A 16,738-nucleotide genomic window follows, 5' to 3' on the forward strand; every position below is an offset into this window, starting at 1 on the left:
TGCCAGTTTGTGTTCTGCAATACGTTAAGCCGAACATTTTTTGCTGAGGCATAATTTTTCTAGCTTGTGGTGCTTTTATGGGAGTTTACTAATCCCCCTTACCTCATTGACAACGTTAAGCTTAATGTAGTCAGTCTCATTTGATGAGCCCCAAGCCTGTGGTATAGTACAGACCAGGCATGGCTCTCTTGTAAAGCATCTCTCACGTAAAAATGGCGATTTTCTCGCGCCAATTATTCGGTAAGAAGCTTTGGAAAGTCGTTTCCCATAACCTTGCATTTGTCAAGGTGGCGATATGGGCAGGTTGGGATATGACCTACAAGTCGTCTCCTACGATGGCAGAGTCGCCAACACTCAGGAAGTTGAAGGTAATGATAAAGCTAAGTACGTTGTCCCCGTAGGGCCTTCGGTCAAACATACAGGCTGTCTTCTGGTTCTGGCCATCATTTGAGAACAGTGTAAGTTGAGAAATAAGAAGACAGCTTCGAGCCCAAGTAACAGAACGGACGACATTTCTGCGATGTGGCGCCATCTTGCGTCCACAAAGAAAAGCAACCAAAAGATCATGTTCTTGCTGTATTTCAACACTTTCCGTGTGCGAACCTATGAATAACAGAGCCTAGCTTAGATTAAGCGTGTAAGAAAGCGTGACTACGTTTGGTTGTGAGCGTACGGCCTACCCGTTGAGAGTTTCCAAGCATTCTGCTCAGCCGCCACCTTGTCTGGACAACAAAGTAGCTCGCATCGTTTTTGACTTTGATGTCGTCTTGCGGAGCTGCATTTGTGGCAACAAATGTTCGCTTGGCTGTCTGTATAGCCATCCACGGCAAGTATTGGAATACAGCTAATGTAAGAAATGGCATTCGAACCCGCGCCGACTGCATAATCCATGGCATATCGCTTGTCCCCGAACCTTCATGCTTCCGCCTTGGTTCCCGATCTATTCGCGTTCCTCTTTACATTTCAATCGAGAGATTAGATAAAGGTTATTGAATGTGCTCACCTCGTTCATTTCGATGTCCGCTCAAGCTGTTCACTAATGCTGCTGCGTTGTGCGTTCATCCAGAGGGCGAGATGGACCACCGGAGGAACAGGCTTCGGGACGAGATCCTCCAGGAAGCGAGCTCTAATGTAAGCTCACGCACGACTCTTTCCACGAGCGAAAACATTCGTAAAGTGTGCCTCCTCTATCTGGCACTGCGCGCACTTGCGCTCAGTTGTACTCGCCGTGTGCACCCGAATGTTTGTAGCCTCTTGTGGCCACTGAAACATTTTGCAATCACCATAGACGTACACCGGCGAGTAACTTTCACAACGCGTTCGTCGGAACCCCCATTCACAAAAAAAGCTAAGGTTGCGCGTGAAGTCACGTCCATGCATCCAATATTAATGCTGGACGCATTGCTAGCGAAGCCGCCCGCCGAATGAGAAATACCACTTGCGGACGAGAAGCTTTGTGAAAACGGGCACAGGGACAGAATCCACGAGCGCTTCGTTGGCAAGCAACCAGTGCCACCTGCGGGCCGCCTTCGCTCGTTTAATATGTCAAGGATTAGGATTGGCTGCAGGTACTCATTTGACGAACAATCTTGGCGCGATAGCTTGTTTTGTGAATGCGGAATCAGACTTTTTCGCGGATGCAAAGAACGTAAGGCCCCTTGCGCGAGGCACAGGACAGCCTTACGTGCAGAGCGAACGCGGCCGGAGCCGGTAGATAGCTGCAGAAATACAACACACTCGCGTTTAAATCGGCATGGAACAATACCGTCTAATTTTCACGCATGTACCGGCACTGGCCTTGATTATTCTCGCATGGAATAGATGGTCGCACCGCTCGCACTGGGACGCCATCAGCGCGAAAGAAATTGATTTCTCGCGCAGTACTGTCCTGGTGTATTCGTCACTCGGCACAGTTTTTTACAGGGCAGATAGGGCTAAAGCTATCACGAAAAAAAAAGGAAAATAGAATAAAAAAAACTAGAAAAGAAAGGATGCACAAAAAAATTGGTGGTCAAGGGAAGGAGTTCGGAGCGAAGTTTTCTTCGCGAACTCTCCTACAGTTTTCTGGTCGTGGCTGCTGGATGCTGCCTTGCCGTATAGCTCGAACTTACAAAAAACATTATTAATAATAAACTGCGTGCCCCCAGGGTGGAATGGAACCTCTCTCCGCCAGAACTGCAGCCCGATGCTCCATTAGGCCACAGCCGCACGCATGCTATCATGCCAACGGCAACCAGCTCTTGGCGATGATCGCCGTGTGTGTCGCAACGCGTAGCATGGGTGCGCGAGAACACATGTTCGCGCGCCATTTTCGTTTCCACCAATGACTCAGGAATGCAATGGACTAATTTGTAGTATTTGATTAAACCGTAGATGTCACGTGCATGTGTTTACGTGATGCAATGGCGTAAACACAAGTAAACACAAGTAAGCACAGCTCTACAACAGTAACTTGTATCAAAAACGTTGCGCGGCGAGAAAAGGCAGCGACTTCCGACGCTACACCACGAGTGAGTCCAACGCGTCTTCCAAGGTCGAAACTGGCCGAGCCGCCGTCAGAGACGATGGCTGTAGTCACGGACATCGATTTTCCCATAGAGTTTCTCACTATAACACCTAGAGGGTAATCTGGCGCCACCGTCTATGGGAGTTTCTTAAGGGGGCACCGTGCCGTCATGGGAATGACGGTATATGTGTGTGCGAGGCTCGTGTTGGCTGGTGTTGTAAGAGGCTTCGTCTTAAACGTGGATATGGCTACGCAAATAACGCATTCTCAAAGTAAAATCTTCATAAAATGTTTCCATTCACGCATATTACATCTTTACTCACCTACGATGCATGACCAAGCGAAGAAAAGCAAGAACAGACGACCAACTGTTTCAAAGCGAGCGCGAACCTTGTCGTCTGTTCTCCAACTTTAGCGGCCCGCTGATACTTTTTACGTAACATGTAGTCGTACACACAATAACAAGTTCTCATAGTTAAACAAAACATGTTTTCGCGTAATAATAAAGCTAAAACAACTTTTTAAGTGCTGTTTTAGTAGAAAATGAATCATTGTGGCAGACGGAACGGTACTTGCCAAGCGCGTCTTCAAGGTGTCCTCTCTCTACGAGAACGATGCCAATCCGAATCCACAATATACCGGCATTCCCATGCACACCACAGCGCAGCAGCGCCAGATTTCCCTCTTGGTAACGTAGTGAGAAACTCTATGAATTTTCCTACAAAAATTACTAGAGGGAACTCTGGCGCTGCAGTCGTTGTCCTACCATGTGAATGATGGGAAGTGCATGGGTTTGTCTGAACTTCATGCTTGTGGATTCAGACGTTCTTGTGGCTTTGTATATTACGCTACATAAATCTTATTGTCATATATTTCAGCGCAATCTATATTCTTCGAAGTGCAGAAGACGCCGGGAGCGCGTACAATTGCTAATAATTGCAACGATTGAGCTTGTCCAGGTGGCCAAATCGAAACGCGCCGAGCGTCTCAAGGCACGGGCATGGCCGCGATAAAATCATAAGGGCTTTTCATTCGCTTCTCGATACATGCGTCCGTGGCTTAATGGTTTCAATATCAGGCTTCTGTGCTAGAGTCCCTGTGTTCGAATCCTGCCGTCGGGCAATTTAATGATGTTTATTTAATTATTTCTTACGCCATACACTGTTGAAAATGACGAGTTTCCAAAGTCACAAAGCCGTTTGAAGCCAAAAGGACGAAGTTTAGGCAAATCAATGTACTTCCCATGATGTTACAACCGCTCCCATTGCAGCTCCCTTAGACACTAGCGCCAGAGTTCCCTCTAGTCACTTCTGTAGGAAACTCTATTGTCACGCACTCTGCGCGCGTTCGGCGTGACCGCAGTGAAGCGCGGACGGAACGTGCACGGCGCCGGCGGCAGCTCTGTCTCGTCTTTCGGTGCGTTGCCTCGTTGGTGCTGCTACATAGGCCCCGGGCTAGCGAAGAAGCCCGGTGAAATTCGGGAGTTTGAAAGATACAGGAGAACGCCCGGTGACTGTAGCCGTGGAAGGGGTCGGAGAATGCAACGGAGCTGGGAGGGATGGCGTTGTATGGGGTCTTCAATGATGGCTACTTTTAGGCGGTCAATAGACACGGAATCGTGACGACTGTGCAAATCAAGCGCATGGAACTTGACATTGCACTTGATGATGCGATAAGGACCATCGTATGAGTGCTACAAAGGCCTGCGGACTGCGTCGCGAAGGACGAACACATGTGTCGCCGTGTCCAAGTCAGAAAGGATGTAGCTGTAATCGCGGTATTGTGGGCGAGGGGGCGGGGCACGATTACCGCGCAGAGCGGAGCGCAGCTGCACCGCATACTCGGTCGGAGCAACGCGAGGTCAATGTAGGGTCGAAAAGTTCTCCGGGAAGGTCAAGCGACGAACCATAGATTAGATCAGCTTGTATGTACTCTTGATGTCCTGCTTTAACGTTGCCCTAAGGCTAAGCAAAACAAGAGGCAGGAAAACTGTCCAACTGACTGTGTCGGATTGCGCCCTCAAAGATGCATTCAGTGTCCGGTAGAAACCTTCGACCATGCTGTTTGCGATGGGGTTGGTACGACTCTGCAAACTTCCTAGCAAGGCCACGAGCTTTTTAAAAAGGGAAGACTCGAACTGTCGACTTCAGTCGGGTGTGATTGTAGATGGAACGCCCAAATGTGACACCCATCCCCGAAAGGAAAGCTTTAGCGATGGTTTCACTTTTGGTGTCGGGAATGGGAAACACCTCTGGCCACCGAGTAAAGCGGTCAGTGCAGTTCAGCAGGCAAGTGTTTCGATCTGATGGAGGCCACAGTCGTAGAATGTCAACATGTACCTTGTTGACATTCTAGGATGGTGGTGAAAAGGAACCGTACGGAGACAAGGTTTGACGATGGGCCTTGGATTGCTGGCAATCCAAACAATTGCGAGACCATCCACGGATGTCCTTGGTGATGCCCCGCCAGACAGAATTCCGGGCAATACGGTGTTGCGCGGCGCGGTCGCCAGGATGGGAGAGGCCGTGCAGAGAGTCGAAAACAGCGCGACAGAAATCACCGGGAACAAGAGACTACAGGATTGCCAGTAAGCAGAGAATCGAGACAGTGGAGGAGGGAAAGGTAACTTCACGAAACTCGAGCGTTCCAGGGGCCAGGCGAAGCTTAGCAATCTCTGGGACTTGTGCTTGAGCTGCAGCCAGGGCGGTGAAACCGACAGTTGTTGGCGATGCGGCGCAACAGTGTTAGCCGAGAGAGCGCATCGGCGGCAGCGTTCGCAAACCCTTGCATGCGGCGGATATCAGTCGTGAATTCCGCGATATAAGCGATGTGACGACTTTCACGTGGCGAAAACTTTCTACTGGCAGATTTGATAGTAAACGTCAACGGCTTGTGGTCCGTGGCGATGAAGAAACTTCGAGCTTCGAGGAAATACGTGAAATGACGCACAGCCATGTAGACAGCTGGGAGTTCACGGCCGAAAGTGCTGCAATTTCTTTCGGTGGAGGAGAGCTTGCGCGAAAGAACGCTAGCGGAATTGCCACAATCCGTCAACGCATTGTTTTAAGGCGGCTCCAACCGCCACGTCTGACGAGTCTGTCATCAAACAAAGAAAGCCTCAGGTCTTGGGTGTTAACAAGAACAGTGAAGTCTGCGAGCTGTGTCTTCATCATCATCATCAGCCTATATTATGTCCCCTGCAGGACGAAGGCCTCTCCCAGCGACCTCTAATTACCCCTGTCCTGCGCCAGCTGATTACAAAGCACCCGTATATTTCCTAATTTCGTCGCACCACCTAGTCTTCTGTCGTCCTCTACTGCGCTTCGCTTCTCTTGGTACACATTCTGTCACCCTAATGGTCCAACGGTTATCTACTCTACGCATTACATGACCTGCCCAGCGCCATTTGCTGGGCAGGACCTGTCCAGAATGATCCATGGAGGCATTCTCGGACCATGTAATGGGAGTAGAGTTCTTTCCCTGGTGAAGATCAGTAAGTGGACGAATCTTGTGAACACAGCGGGGAATGAAACGCCGATAGAGATTGATCAGTCCCAGGAACTCGCGTAGTTTACGTACGGAAGTAGGCTGAGAAATGTCGGGAATGACTTCCATCTAGTAAGGGAGCGGCCGGATGCCATGACGATCAACATGGTGTCCAAGAAAGTCAATATTAGGCACGCCGAACGTACACTTGGCTCTATTGACGATTAGACAGTTCTCGACAAGGTGTTGGAAAAGCTGTAGAAGGCGTGGGTGGCGGTCATCTGCATCGCGGCTGAAGATGAGGAGGTCATCGATGTTGGTCTTGTTGAACGGTTGCAGCGTAACTGCAGATCGGCTATTCTTCGGAAATGCAGGCGAGAGAGGAACAACGCTAACTTCGGCTCCCGTGTCCACTAGGAAATCAGAGCGCTCGAGCAAGAGATGCTGCAGAAGTTGCTCCCTTCATCGCAGCCTGAAATAGCCTCGATTGCAGTCATTATGCACGACGGAATCCATCAATCACGGCGTGTCCCTCAACCGCCGCAGCCCCAACCGGAAACCTCTAGTTATGCCACCGTCGCGCCGCCACCAGGCTCCCCCGTCACGCCCGCCACGCTAGCGCCGAAATTCCGCCGCCAGCACGCCTGCTCGCCACCCTCGGAAGACGGACGTTTGGCGTGCCCTCGACCACCGCCCGCTTTGCTGTCACTGAGGAAAAGAGGGCTAATCTGCCGTCGTCGCCTATAGCGCGAGATTGGTCTTTGAGGATTCGCCGCCAACGCACCTCGCCCGCTAACAGGTCACCACTCTCGTTACATCGCCGACAACCTCGCCGCCATTCAGTGGACATCTCCACGACTATCCTGTTCGCCGTTGCCAGGACGCTACTTCTCGCCGTAGCACGGGCAATACGCTGGCCCAACCCGTCGCCGATCTGTCAGCCCTTATACGGAAAATTTAAAAAAATTATGCAGATCCCACGCACAGTGGGAATCAATGTAAGCGAAGCTTTCTGTTTTGTTCGCTTTGACTGACAATAATTAGCGGTGATGTTGACGGCAAATGTTTAGTTTCTTCAACGTTTAGCCCAGCACGAGAGTGGCGAGTTGATGTTAAATGTTACCTAGCGGGCACCACTGCTGCTTGTCTGCATTGTACAGAGTACACACGGAGGAACGTGTATGCTTGAGGCGTTGTTGTGCGCCATACTCCATAACTTCTCAGAGCATTGAGCATATTCATTGGCTCACGTGGCACATCGCATCGTATGAAAAGTATTAAACGTTAAATGTATTATGGGGCTGTACGTGCAAAAATTAAGAGGCACGCCGTATAGTGGCGGACTTTGGATTAATTTTAACTGCGAGGTGTTCGTTAACGTGTTCGTAAATCTAAGTGCGCTAGCGTTTCTTTGTATTTCGCCCCCGACAAAATGCGGCTGCCGTGGTTCAGGATCGAACCCGCGACCTTGAGTAATACCATACCCGCGAAGCTACTGCGGCGGGCACGGGAGTGTTGATATGACGTGTGACCGCTTCCGCAGTGTCGCCTAGACCCTACGGCGTGCTTTAATGCGGCTCTGTTTCGGCACGCCCTGTGTAAGTTGTCCGCTTGACTAATTTGCAGGGTGTTTATTTTTCAGAAATAGCAGAAACGTACGGTACCGTACCTTGAACTTAAATTTTTCCCGTTTGCCCGGAACCGGGCTCTCGCGTCTATAGTAGCAGCATTTCTTTGCCTTCTCACGCCACCATTCCCTATCCACGAACCCCTCTTTTATGGGAACTGCGAGCGAAGAGTGGCAAGGCTGTTATTCACGTGTTTCGCGACTGCATCGGTTCTAACCATTCCCCCCCCCACCCCCCCCGCCATTCCTCGCACCCCTCCTTTTTATTAATCTATCAAGCTTCCCTCTGAACTTGCACGTTAGTAGAAAGGTGAGCGCTGTAATTTCGGTGATGCTTTTGCGGGGGGTCACGAATAATTACAGCCATCAAGGGGCTAATGTGACGACTCCCAAGGATCTCCACAGAGCATTATGCGAGTTCGACACGGTGCAAAGGTCCAAACGAATTTCGCACGTCGCCTTTCCTTTCTGCCACGCTCCTGTCATGTATGCACACGCTCTGAAGCACCGCCCTACGCGATGTGACAAACAATAACAGCAGCAGCGGGAAAGTCTAAGGAAGAGGCAAAGAAAGCTTCGCTTTAAAAGCAGCCACCGATGGAGGTACGGTTGCTGTTCGTCGAAATGCCGAAGATTCTCCACCGGCCACACAGACGGCGAAAAGACCATCATGAAGCCGTAGCGACCACACGACGCCCCCTGAACGAGGCCCTGAAGCCAAGAAAACTGTGCCAAAACCACCCGATGTAACATCACTGGGACAACGTAATGCAGCCGTGACCCGTCGTCGCGCCCTAACTGCGTCCAGAGACAAAGAACGACCGAGCTGGACGTGCTGCCCAACGGCCCGCGAAGTGGCCGTTATTGCAGACACAGGAGCCAACTGTTCTGTCACAAGTGGATCCTTCGCCGTAAAAGGGAATAAATTCAAGACTGCATGGGACGGCCCTCAAATCTGGACAGCTGGTTGACACCCGATAGCGCCGACTGGAATTTGCACGGCAAGAGTTACACTTCATAAAGAAACTTGCCCTGCGACGTTTGTTACCTTGAAACAATGTTCACGGGACGTAATATACCTGAATCAACACGGCGCAATCATCGACCTGAAGTCCATGTCGATACCGCTATTCGAAGACCAAGCGATACCGCCAGAGTCTGAGTCATCCCGTCTTCAGTATCTTTGAAGATTACGTCAGCATTCCGCCTCGTTCCAGGTGTCATAATTTCAGATGGTGCCGAAACACCCGCAGACACAGAAGGCGTCGTCGAGGGCGACCGCGAAATTCGCGTCGCAAGAGGAATAGCTCGACTGCATGGAGGACAAGCTTCAATCGTGAGTACAAACACCTCAGCAAAGGCACGACGATCGCATACATTGAGAAAACTGTGAAAACCAGCAATGCGTTTGTCCTCTCCTATCCTGCCGCATCTACCTCGACGGCTGTAGTTCCCGAACCAGCCTTCGACATCAATCCAAGCTTCTCCATGAGTAAGCTGCAGCAGCTCTGCAATCCTCTCCGGCGATACAAGGACTGATTTTCGAAGTCATCGAGTATTCGACAACCAGCAATTGCAAAGCATCGCACAATAACTGACGAAGGCGCTCGACCACTCCGTCAAAGCCCGTAGCACGAGAGCGGCAGGCAATCAATCAGTTATATTTGATAAAATTCTGCATGATGACATCATCCAGCCGTCCAAGAGTCCGTGGGCGTCTCCTGTAGTCTAAGGCAAGGAGAAGGACGGCACCCTGCGTTGTTGCGTCGATTATTGTAACCTAAGCAAGTTACAAAGAAGCACCTATTGGGGGCGAGGACTTACGGAGTCACCATCTGTCCGAATCGCCTCCCTTGCGTAGTATGAGAGATCACGCGGCGCGCTCCTCATAGGTTTTGCTTACAGTGAAAAATAAAAACAGCACGCGGCAGCTCTCCTGGGCATTTATGTAAGTATACTCTCAAAACGAGGGAAGTTTTTGACTGTCGATATAATAATCTTGGGCAAACTGAAAGCACACAATCGTGTACAGAAGCTATCTCTTTACCGAATACGTACAGTGAAGGCCACTGCGCACGGTTGCCGCGATGGTCTCCTGAACCGGCTTCTTGCGTGAAAGGTAGGCAAACGCTGAGAGCTATGTGAAATGTGTTCTTAGAGTAGGCTGTCTGTATACAACCGAATGGAGCATAACAGAATGAAGCCTCAATGCAGCGATCGCACGGGTTCGCAACGACCGACTGCACGTCTGCATACATGTCCGCGCACAATGTTTTGCTTTCGCTGCGAGCGCGCTCTCGCCCAGTGCCGTTAGCTTTAGGCCGCAGAATATGACAATTTCACAGTACACTAGCGATCATTGCTGCGTGGACGCTATCAGAACTGTTCAAAAATAATTTCGTTATAGAGACTTCCACGCCTACGGCGACTGTGATGTGACGTCGCGACGAATCAATGTTATTTTTTTCTGCTAAATTCTTGGACATTTCAATATTATTGCTCAAGTTGCGTCGCGTGTATGTTTATCGGTCTTCTCAGTGTGCGATTTCCCTCTGCTTCTCTTTCGTAATCCAGTGCATTAATTCATGGCACAAACGTGACCATATGCCATACCTTTTTTGAATGTGCGTCTTACTGCTCCCTTTCGTTTCCAGTGCACTTGCCACTATCTAGCATCAAGAAGTTCCTAGACCAAACCGTCATGACATTAGCCGGGCAGCAAGTGCGGGTGAGTGTGTCAGTGCGCGTTTTCTGCTACTCACCGAACATCGCAGTCCCGGTGCCGTAGCAGATATCTTCCTCGCGTTACTATTGGGTATCGTGGCGTTGTCGGCGGGCTGCAGGCGTCCGGTAGACCATGGCGACCAGGCAAGGACGAGATGATTTCTAGTGCGAAACTTGCACTGTTTATTCAATGGTTGGTGAAGGATAAGAAGAAGAGAATGAATGATGAAAAAGGTACATTGCGAGACCCCTTAAATAGCCCCACTAAAATCGTAGGCGGGATCTTGCTCACGTTAACATCACGTGACATACACTGAGTCCCCCTCGTTGCTTTGCGGCTGCTACTTTTCTCCCGGGCGATGTTGTACGTCCCCGTTGTTCCTTTGCGGCTGCTCCCACTTTCCTAGGCGACGTTGCACTTGCTTGCCTCTGCTGGTGGCAATCCGTAGGTCCGCGATGGGCGGCTGATCCTTTCTTCAGGCGACGTTGGTACGCGGAAAGGGTCTCCCCTGGAGTCGGACACTTCGCGGAAAGGATTTTCACGCGCATACACAAAGGAGCCTGTGAACACTGCAGGGCGCCCGCCAGACCGGCAACCACTCGAGACAACCATAGCAAATTAGGAATCCATCCTCTGTTTCGATGAGGCATGATGGTTGAGCACGTTTTTTGCGCGGGGTGCTACAAGCCAACCGTAACAGCATCTCCGGTGGAAGAGGAAGATCCCAACGCGTAGTGGCCAGCAGCCACTGGGCGAGGGATCGCCGTTTCAGCAGCAGAATTTCCCTCCGGGGTGACGAACCCTTGGTTCATAGCTTGTAGATTCCTTGGAGTCGTTCATGAGTCCTCGTGGCGCTCTTTTATGCCTTTCCACCATGGTCCGGTCCGGTGAAACTGCACTTGCGAACAGGGCTCGCGTCTCCTCTTTGGGCAAGCAATCACTCGAGAACAGTGCCGGACCCAGAACCACAAATCAAGCGAGCACAAGGCCACCCTGCCCCAAGATACACCAGGCTTTACAAACAGAAAAAGAAAACCCGCTACTGCTTTCCCATCCCTTCCGCCCCCCCCCCCCCTAAACACTAAAAACAGCCGTTTCTTTAAGGCGTTAAGACGTGGCTACTAAAATCAGCTAACAATGTAACAATGCAGCTAACAAGTTATGACAGCACGTGTGCGGCGCCGGAGGTGCTCCTTTCTTGTTAAAAGGAGGGTGGCATCATCTAGGTGAAAGAGCTGAGGCAGTGACGATGGAGAGGGCGCTTGACGGGTCGCAGAATCCGCACGGTTTTGGAAGCTTAGAAGACCGCGTGGGATCCACTCGATAGAGATTGGCTGCGGGATGCGTGCCGCCAGAAGATGAATCGGTTGACATATTTCAGGCCTGCAATGACGCGTCGCAGAAACCGCGTCACCTGGGGGGCATCAGTGCGGATGACGATGCGTGCCATAGGGATGCATGGGAAAGGCGGCCACAGAGCACCACGCTTGTCGAACAGCAAGGAGCTCAGCACAAAAGGAGGAATGATGCTCTTGGATTTCAAACCGGAACGTCTTATTAAGTGCAGGTGCGCAAGGGCAATAAAGTGCAGTGGCCGTTTCACAGTCCTGAATGCTTGCTATCAACGTAAAGAACGATGAAGCCAAGCGGAAGGTGGGCGTCTTGAGCTATAATTCGGTCACGAAGTGACGCCGCCGCGTGAGTTGATGTCGGGCGACGTATATCAGTTGGCTTGTTATCGCTCAGCTGTACAAAACTCCAGGAAGGAAGAACTGGCGATGGTGGTGGTAGAAGGGAGTACGAGAAAGCGTAAGCCTTGAGAGCACACGTTGCGTGTTAAAGGCTGGCCTGCGAGCATCACGTCGCTGCTGCGCCAGTTCGTCGAGTGTGTTCAGCTGTGCATTCTCTTGGAGAGCCAGTATCGGGGTGATGCAGTGAAGGCAAGTGGTGATCTTCATTGCCTCGCGATTAACAGCTTCAAGGCAATACCATTGTGCCCTCGTCAAATGCTCGAATTGGGCTTGATAAACAAGGCGTGGTCGCACTACCACCTTCGCCAACAGTCGCGCAACATATGAGCGGGCGCCGCCCGTATTAGGAGCAATGCGCCTAATCTGACGCAATGTCTGAATCGAGTGCTTTTAGCGCTGGAGAGCCAAGCAGTTCCGGTTCCCGACTCTTGGACCGTCAGACCCAGAATATTTATAGTTGAGCATTGTTGACGTGCAGATGAAGACGAATGGGTGTTGCAGAGAGTTTACGCCCGCCCCAGCGATTGACGACTGACATGTAAGCAAATTTGCTGACCGAAAGCATAAGGCCGACCGAAGAAGCGTAAGTCGACGTAATATCTAAAGCTGATTGAAGGGCAGCGGCTTGGGTGTGCAGGTCACAATGAGTGGTCCAAACCGTGATGTCATCAGCGTACAACAAGAACTTTATGTCGGGTACATCGTGTAAGCGCCATGCAAGCGGGATGAAAGCAATATTGAATAATGTGGTTGACAATGCCAATCCCTGGGGTACGCCACGAACACGGACAAATGAGCCGACTGAGGCGAATTGCAAAGTGTCGGTTTTCAAGGAAAGATTCGACAATTTTCCGTACTCTAGAGGGAAAATGCAGCATGTCAATTGAAGCCAAGATAGCAGCATGACTGATGTTATCGCACGCCTTTTCGACGTCCATAGCGAGGGCAGCACGGACATTGTGGCTACGAGTTGACGATAAAACTGAGGATGCCAAGACAGCCAGCCCATCTTCAGTACCTATTGATGGACGGAAGCCAACTTGAGTAGGGTGGTAGGAACCGTGGTGTTCTAGCCACCACGAGAGTAGTGCGACTAGCATTTTCTCAGCAAGCTTGCACAACGGTCACGTTAGGGAAATGCGTCGGAAGTTGCCAAGGTCGGTCGGCGACTTACCTGGTTTCGGAATCGGGATCACAATTTCCAGCCCGGAGGGACAACGCCATCTAACCATCATCATCATCAGCCTGGTTACGCCCATTGCAGGGCAAAGGTCTCTCCCATACTTCTCCAACTACCGCGGTCACGTACTAATTGTGGCATGTTGTCCCTGCAAACTTCTTGATCTCATCCGCCCACAATAACTTTCTGCCGCCCCCTGCTACGCTTCCCTTCCCTTGGAATCCAGTCCGTAACCCTTAACGGCCATCGATTATCATCCCTCCTCATTACATATCCTGTCCATGCACCCCCCCCCCCCCCGTTTCCATTTCTTGATTTCAACTAAGATGTCATTCACTCGCGCTTCTTTCCTTACCCAATCTGCTCTTTTCTCATCCCTTAACGTTACATCCATCATTCTTCTTTCCATAGCTCGTTGCGTCGTCCTCAATTTAAGTAGAACCCTTTTCGTAAGCCTCCCGGTTTCTGCCCCGTAGGTGTGTACTGGTAAGACACAGCTGCTATATACTGTATCGTATTTTATAAAGACATGCGCATCATGGGGGAGGGGGGGGGGGTTCAACTCGGCATTACTGCGCATGCCCACTAACGGTGGAATGAACGGACACGCCCTCGAAAGCTATCTTAAACGTGTTCCCTCTCCTACCCACAACGCATAAGTAGTTCAGCAAATAAAGCAACGCGGTTCTGTGTTGACTGACACTTGGCTCGATCGTATTCTTTGCACGAACGGCACGAAACATGGTGTCAGAAGTGCGCGGCCACCCGTGATGGAATTCTTAAAGCCTCCTGAACCGTTACGCCTGAGTGGCGACATCGCCAAACAATGGAAGCTTTTTAAGCAAAATTCGAGCTTTTCCTAGCAGCCTCAGTGCCAAGAGACAAGCCTCGGGATGACAGCACGAACACTGCCCTACTGCTCAGTTTGGGAGGCGAAGATGTGTTGGAAATCTACAACAACTTCACTTTCACTGAAGACGCCGAAAGAATGAACTATGCGACCGTTATCAAGAAATTCGATGAGTACTGCGAGGCGCAGGTGAATGAAATACATGACCGGTACCTATTTCGACGACGAGTCCAAGTAGAAGGTGAGCCCTTTGAACCATTCACAAGGAACCTGAGGCACCTGGTGAAATCATGCAATTTAGGTGTAATGGAAGATGCAGTGATCCGTGACCAAATTGTATTTAGAACGAGCGACGACAAAGTGCGCCAAAAGCTGCTAAGGGACAAGGAATTGACACTGGCGAAAGCTGAGCAGGTGTGCAAATCCGCCGAGTTGTCAGATGCACAAAATCAACTTTGGGCACGCGAACAGCGCCAAGTTGACCGTATCCAAGCAAGGCCAAAGGAAACTGTTGCATCCGCAGTATTTAAATGCAGCAGGTGCGGCCGGGAGCACGGCTCGAGGAATTGTCCGGCGTTTGGACGCACCTGTAGACGATGCGGAGGCAAGAACCATTTTGCTGTGCAATGCAAGAACAACAGGCAAGTGGCAGAAGTCAATGCTGACGAAGACTTCACGATTCTGGACGTATCGGTAGATACTCTCAAAAGCCATCGTGACTGGGTAGCAGAAGCACTAGTCGGCAGCAAGCGCATCAACTTGAAAGTGGACACCGGTGCACATGCCAACCTTCTGCCGTATGGTATGTACCGCGCACTACAGCCCACGGCACAAATAAGAGAAAGTAATTCAGTGCTACGCTCCTATGGGGGAGGAATCATCAAGCACTTCGGGGTAGCCAGATTGAAGGTCACAGTCGGCAAGACAGCGACTGAAGTCGACTTCTTCTTTGTAAAGAAGCGGCGCGCGATTATTGGTCTCGAAGCATGCGAGCGCCTGGGGCTCTTTGTCAGGTCGGTTGATGCAATGACGACAAAGGGAACTACAGAGTTCATGCAAGAATACAACGACGTCTTCACCGGCACCGGATGCCTTCAGCGGCTGCACAAAATTGTGTTGCGACAAGACGCCGTACCGACGGTCCAGATGGCTAGACGAGTACCCCTGGCGCTGCTCAAACCACTGCGGGCTGAACTCTACCGGATGCTCAAGGCAGGCATCATTGCCAATGTTGAAGAGCCAACAGACTAGGTAAGTCCGTTAGTTATCGTCAAGGAGGACGGTCAGCTACGTATATACATGGATCCTGGGAAAATTAATGAAGGTCTCAAGCGGGAGCACTTACATATGCCTCGTCGCGATGACATAGAAGCGGAGCTTGCGGCAGCGCGATATTTTTCACGACTAGACGCCAAATCTGGATTTCATCAAATACCGTTACATGAAGAAACATCCAGGATCTGCACGTTTTCGACCCCGTTTGGGCGTTATCGTTTCCTCAGGCTTCCTTTCGGCATAGCGTCAGCATCCGAAGTATTTCAAAGGTACATGAACGAGATCTTTGACGGGATTCCTGGTGTATGTGTGCACGTTGACTACATCCTAGTATGGGGCTCTTCAAGAAAAGAGCACGTCGAAAGGCTACGAGCAGTCCAGTCCGCGCGTAAGGCGGGATTAACATTCAATGCTTCAAAATGTGAAATTAGCGTGCCAGAAATTTATTTTCTTGGCGATGTCATTTCCGAAAATTGCATACGGCCAAGCCCTGATTCCGTCGAATCAGTTCTACATCTACCGCCACCGAGGGACAACGAGTTCATAGAATGCTAGGTGTCGTCAACTATTTCGCTAAGTTTGTACCGGCACTCGCAGAAAATAAGTTCCTCCGAGACCTGATAAGAAAAGACAGTGTTTTCGATTGGGCGGATAACCATGCCACAGAATGGAACCATATCTGTGCAACTTTAAGCAGCCAGCCAGCTCTGGCTATCTTCGACCCGAGGCGTGACACTAAAATAGCTTCGGATGCATCGCAAAATGGCATCGGCTCAGCATTGCTACAGCGTTACGGGGACGCTCGGAAACCTGTTGCGTAGGCTTCGCGAGTACTCTCCGACACCCAAAAACGATATTCGCAGATTGAGAAGGAGGCATTGGCTGTGGTATACGGGTGCGAGAAATTTCACCATTTTGTGTATGGACGCACGGTCATCCTCGAAACCGACTACCGCCTCCTGATCAATATTTCGCAAAAGGCAATTGCTGACATGCCACCGAGACTGTAGCGCTTCTTCTTACGTTTGCTAAAATACAATTTCACTCTGCACTTTGTTCCAAGAAAGCAGTTCGTATTGCCAGACCAGCTTTCACGTGCCTCTGTAGGAAAAACTCAAAAGGATGAAGCAGAAGAAGACATCGAGATTCACGTCGTAGGTGTTGTATCGCCACTTGTAAGCGATGCCACGTTGGAGCGCCTATCCAAAGAAACACGAAATGACAGCTACTTGCATAGTGTCGTCACGTGCCTTCAGAAGAACCAACCTGTGCAGGGACGGCTTAAGCATTTCGAAAGTGAACTGTCAACAGTAAGCGGGGTGATACTAAAAGGGTGCA

The 16,738-nt window shown here is 50.6% G+C and overlaps 1 protein-coding gene across 4 annotated transcripts in view; it reads left to right on the forward strand.

The window, feature by feature from the left end:
- LOC142582045 (uncharacterized) overlaps window positions 1-16,738 on the forward strand; it is a 170,152-nt gene that overhangs the window by 139,732 nt on the left and 13,682 nt on the right. For all 4 annotated transcript variants that reach the window (XM_075691465.1, XM_075691463.1, XM_075691464.1 and 1 more), the window contains one exon: window positions 1,067-1,131. In XM_075691465.1, the coding sequence (XP_075547580.1) occupies window positions 1,067-1,130 (64 nt within the window). In that variant the 3' untranslated portion in view covers window position 1,131. The remainder of the gene's footprint in view (window positions 1-1,066; window positions 1,132-16,738) is intronic.

Source organism: Dermacentor variabilis, chromosome 5, assembly GCF_050947875.1.
Source record: "Dermacentor variabilis isolate Ectoservices chromosome 5, ASM5094787v1, whole genome shotgun sequence".
NCBI classification, from domain to species: Eukaryota; Metazoa; Arthropoda; class Arachnida; order Ixodida; family Ixodidae; genus Dermacentor; species Dermacentor variabilis.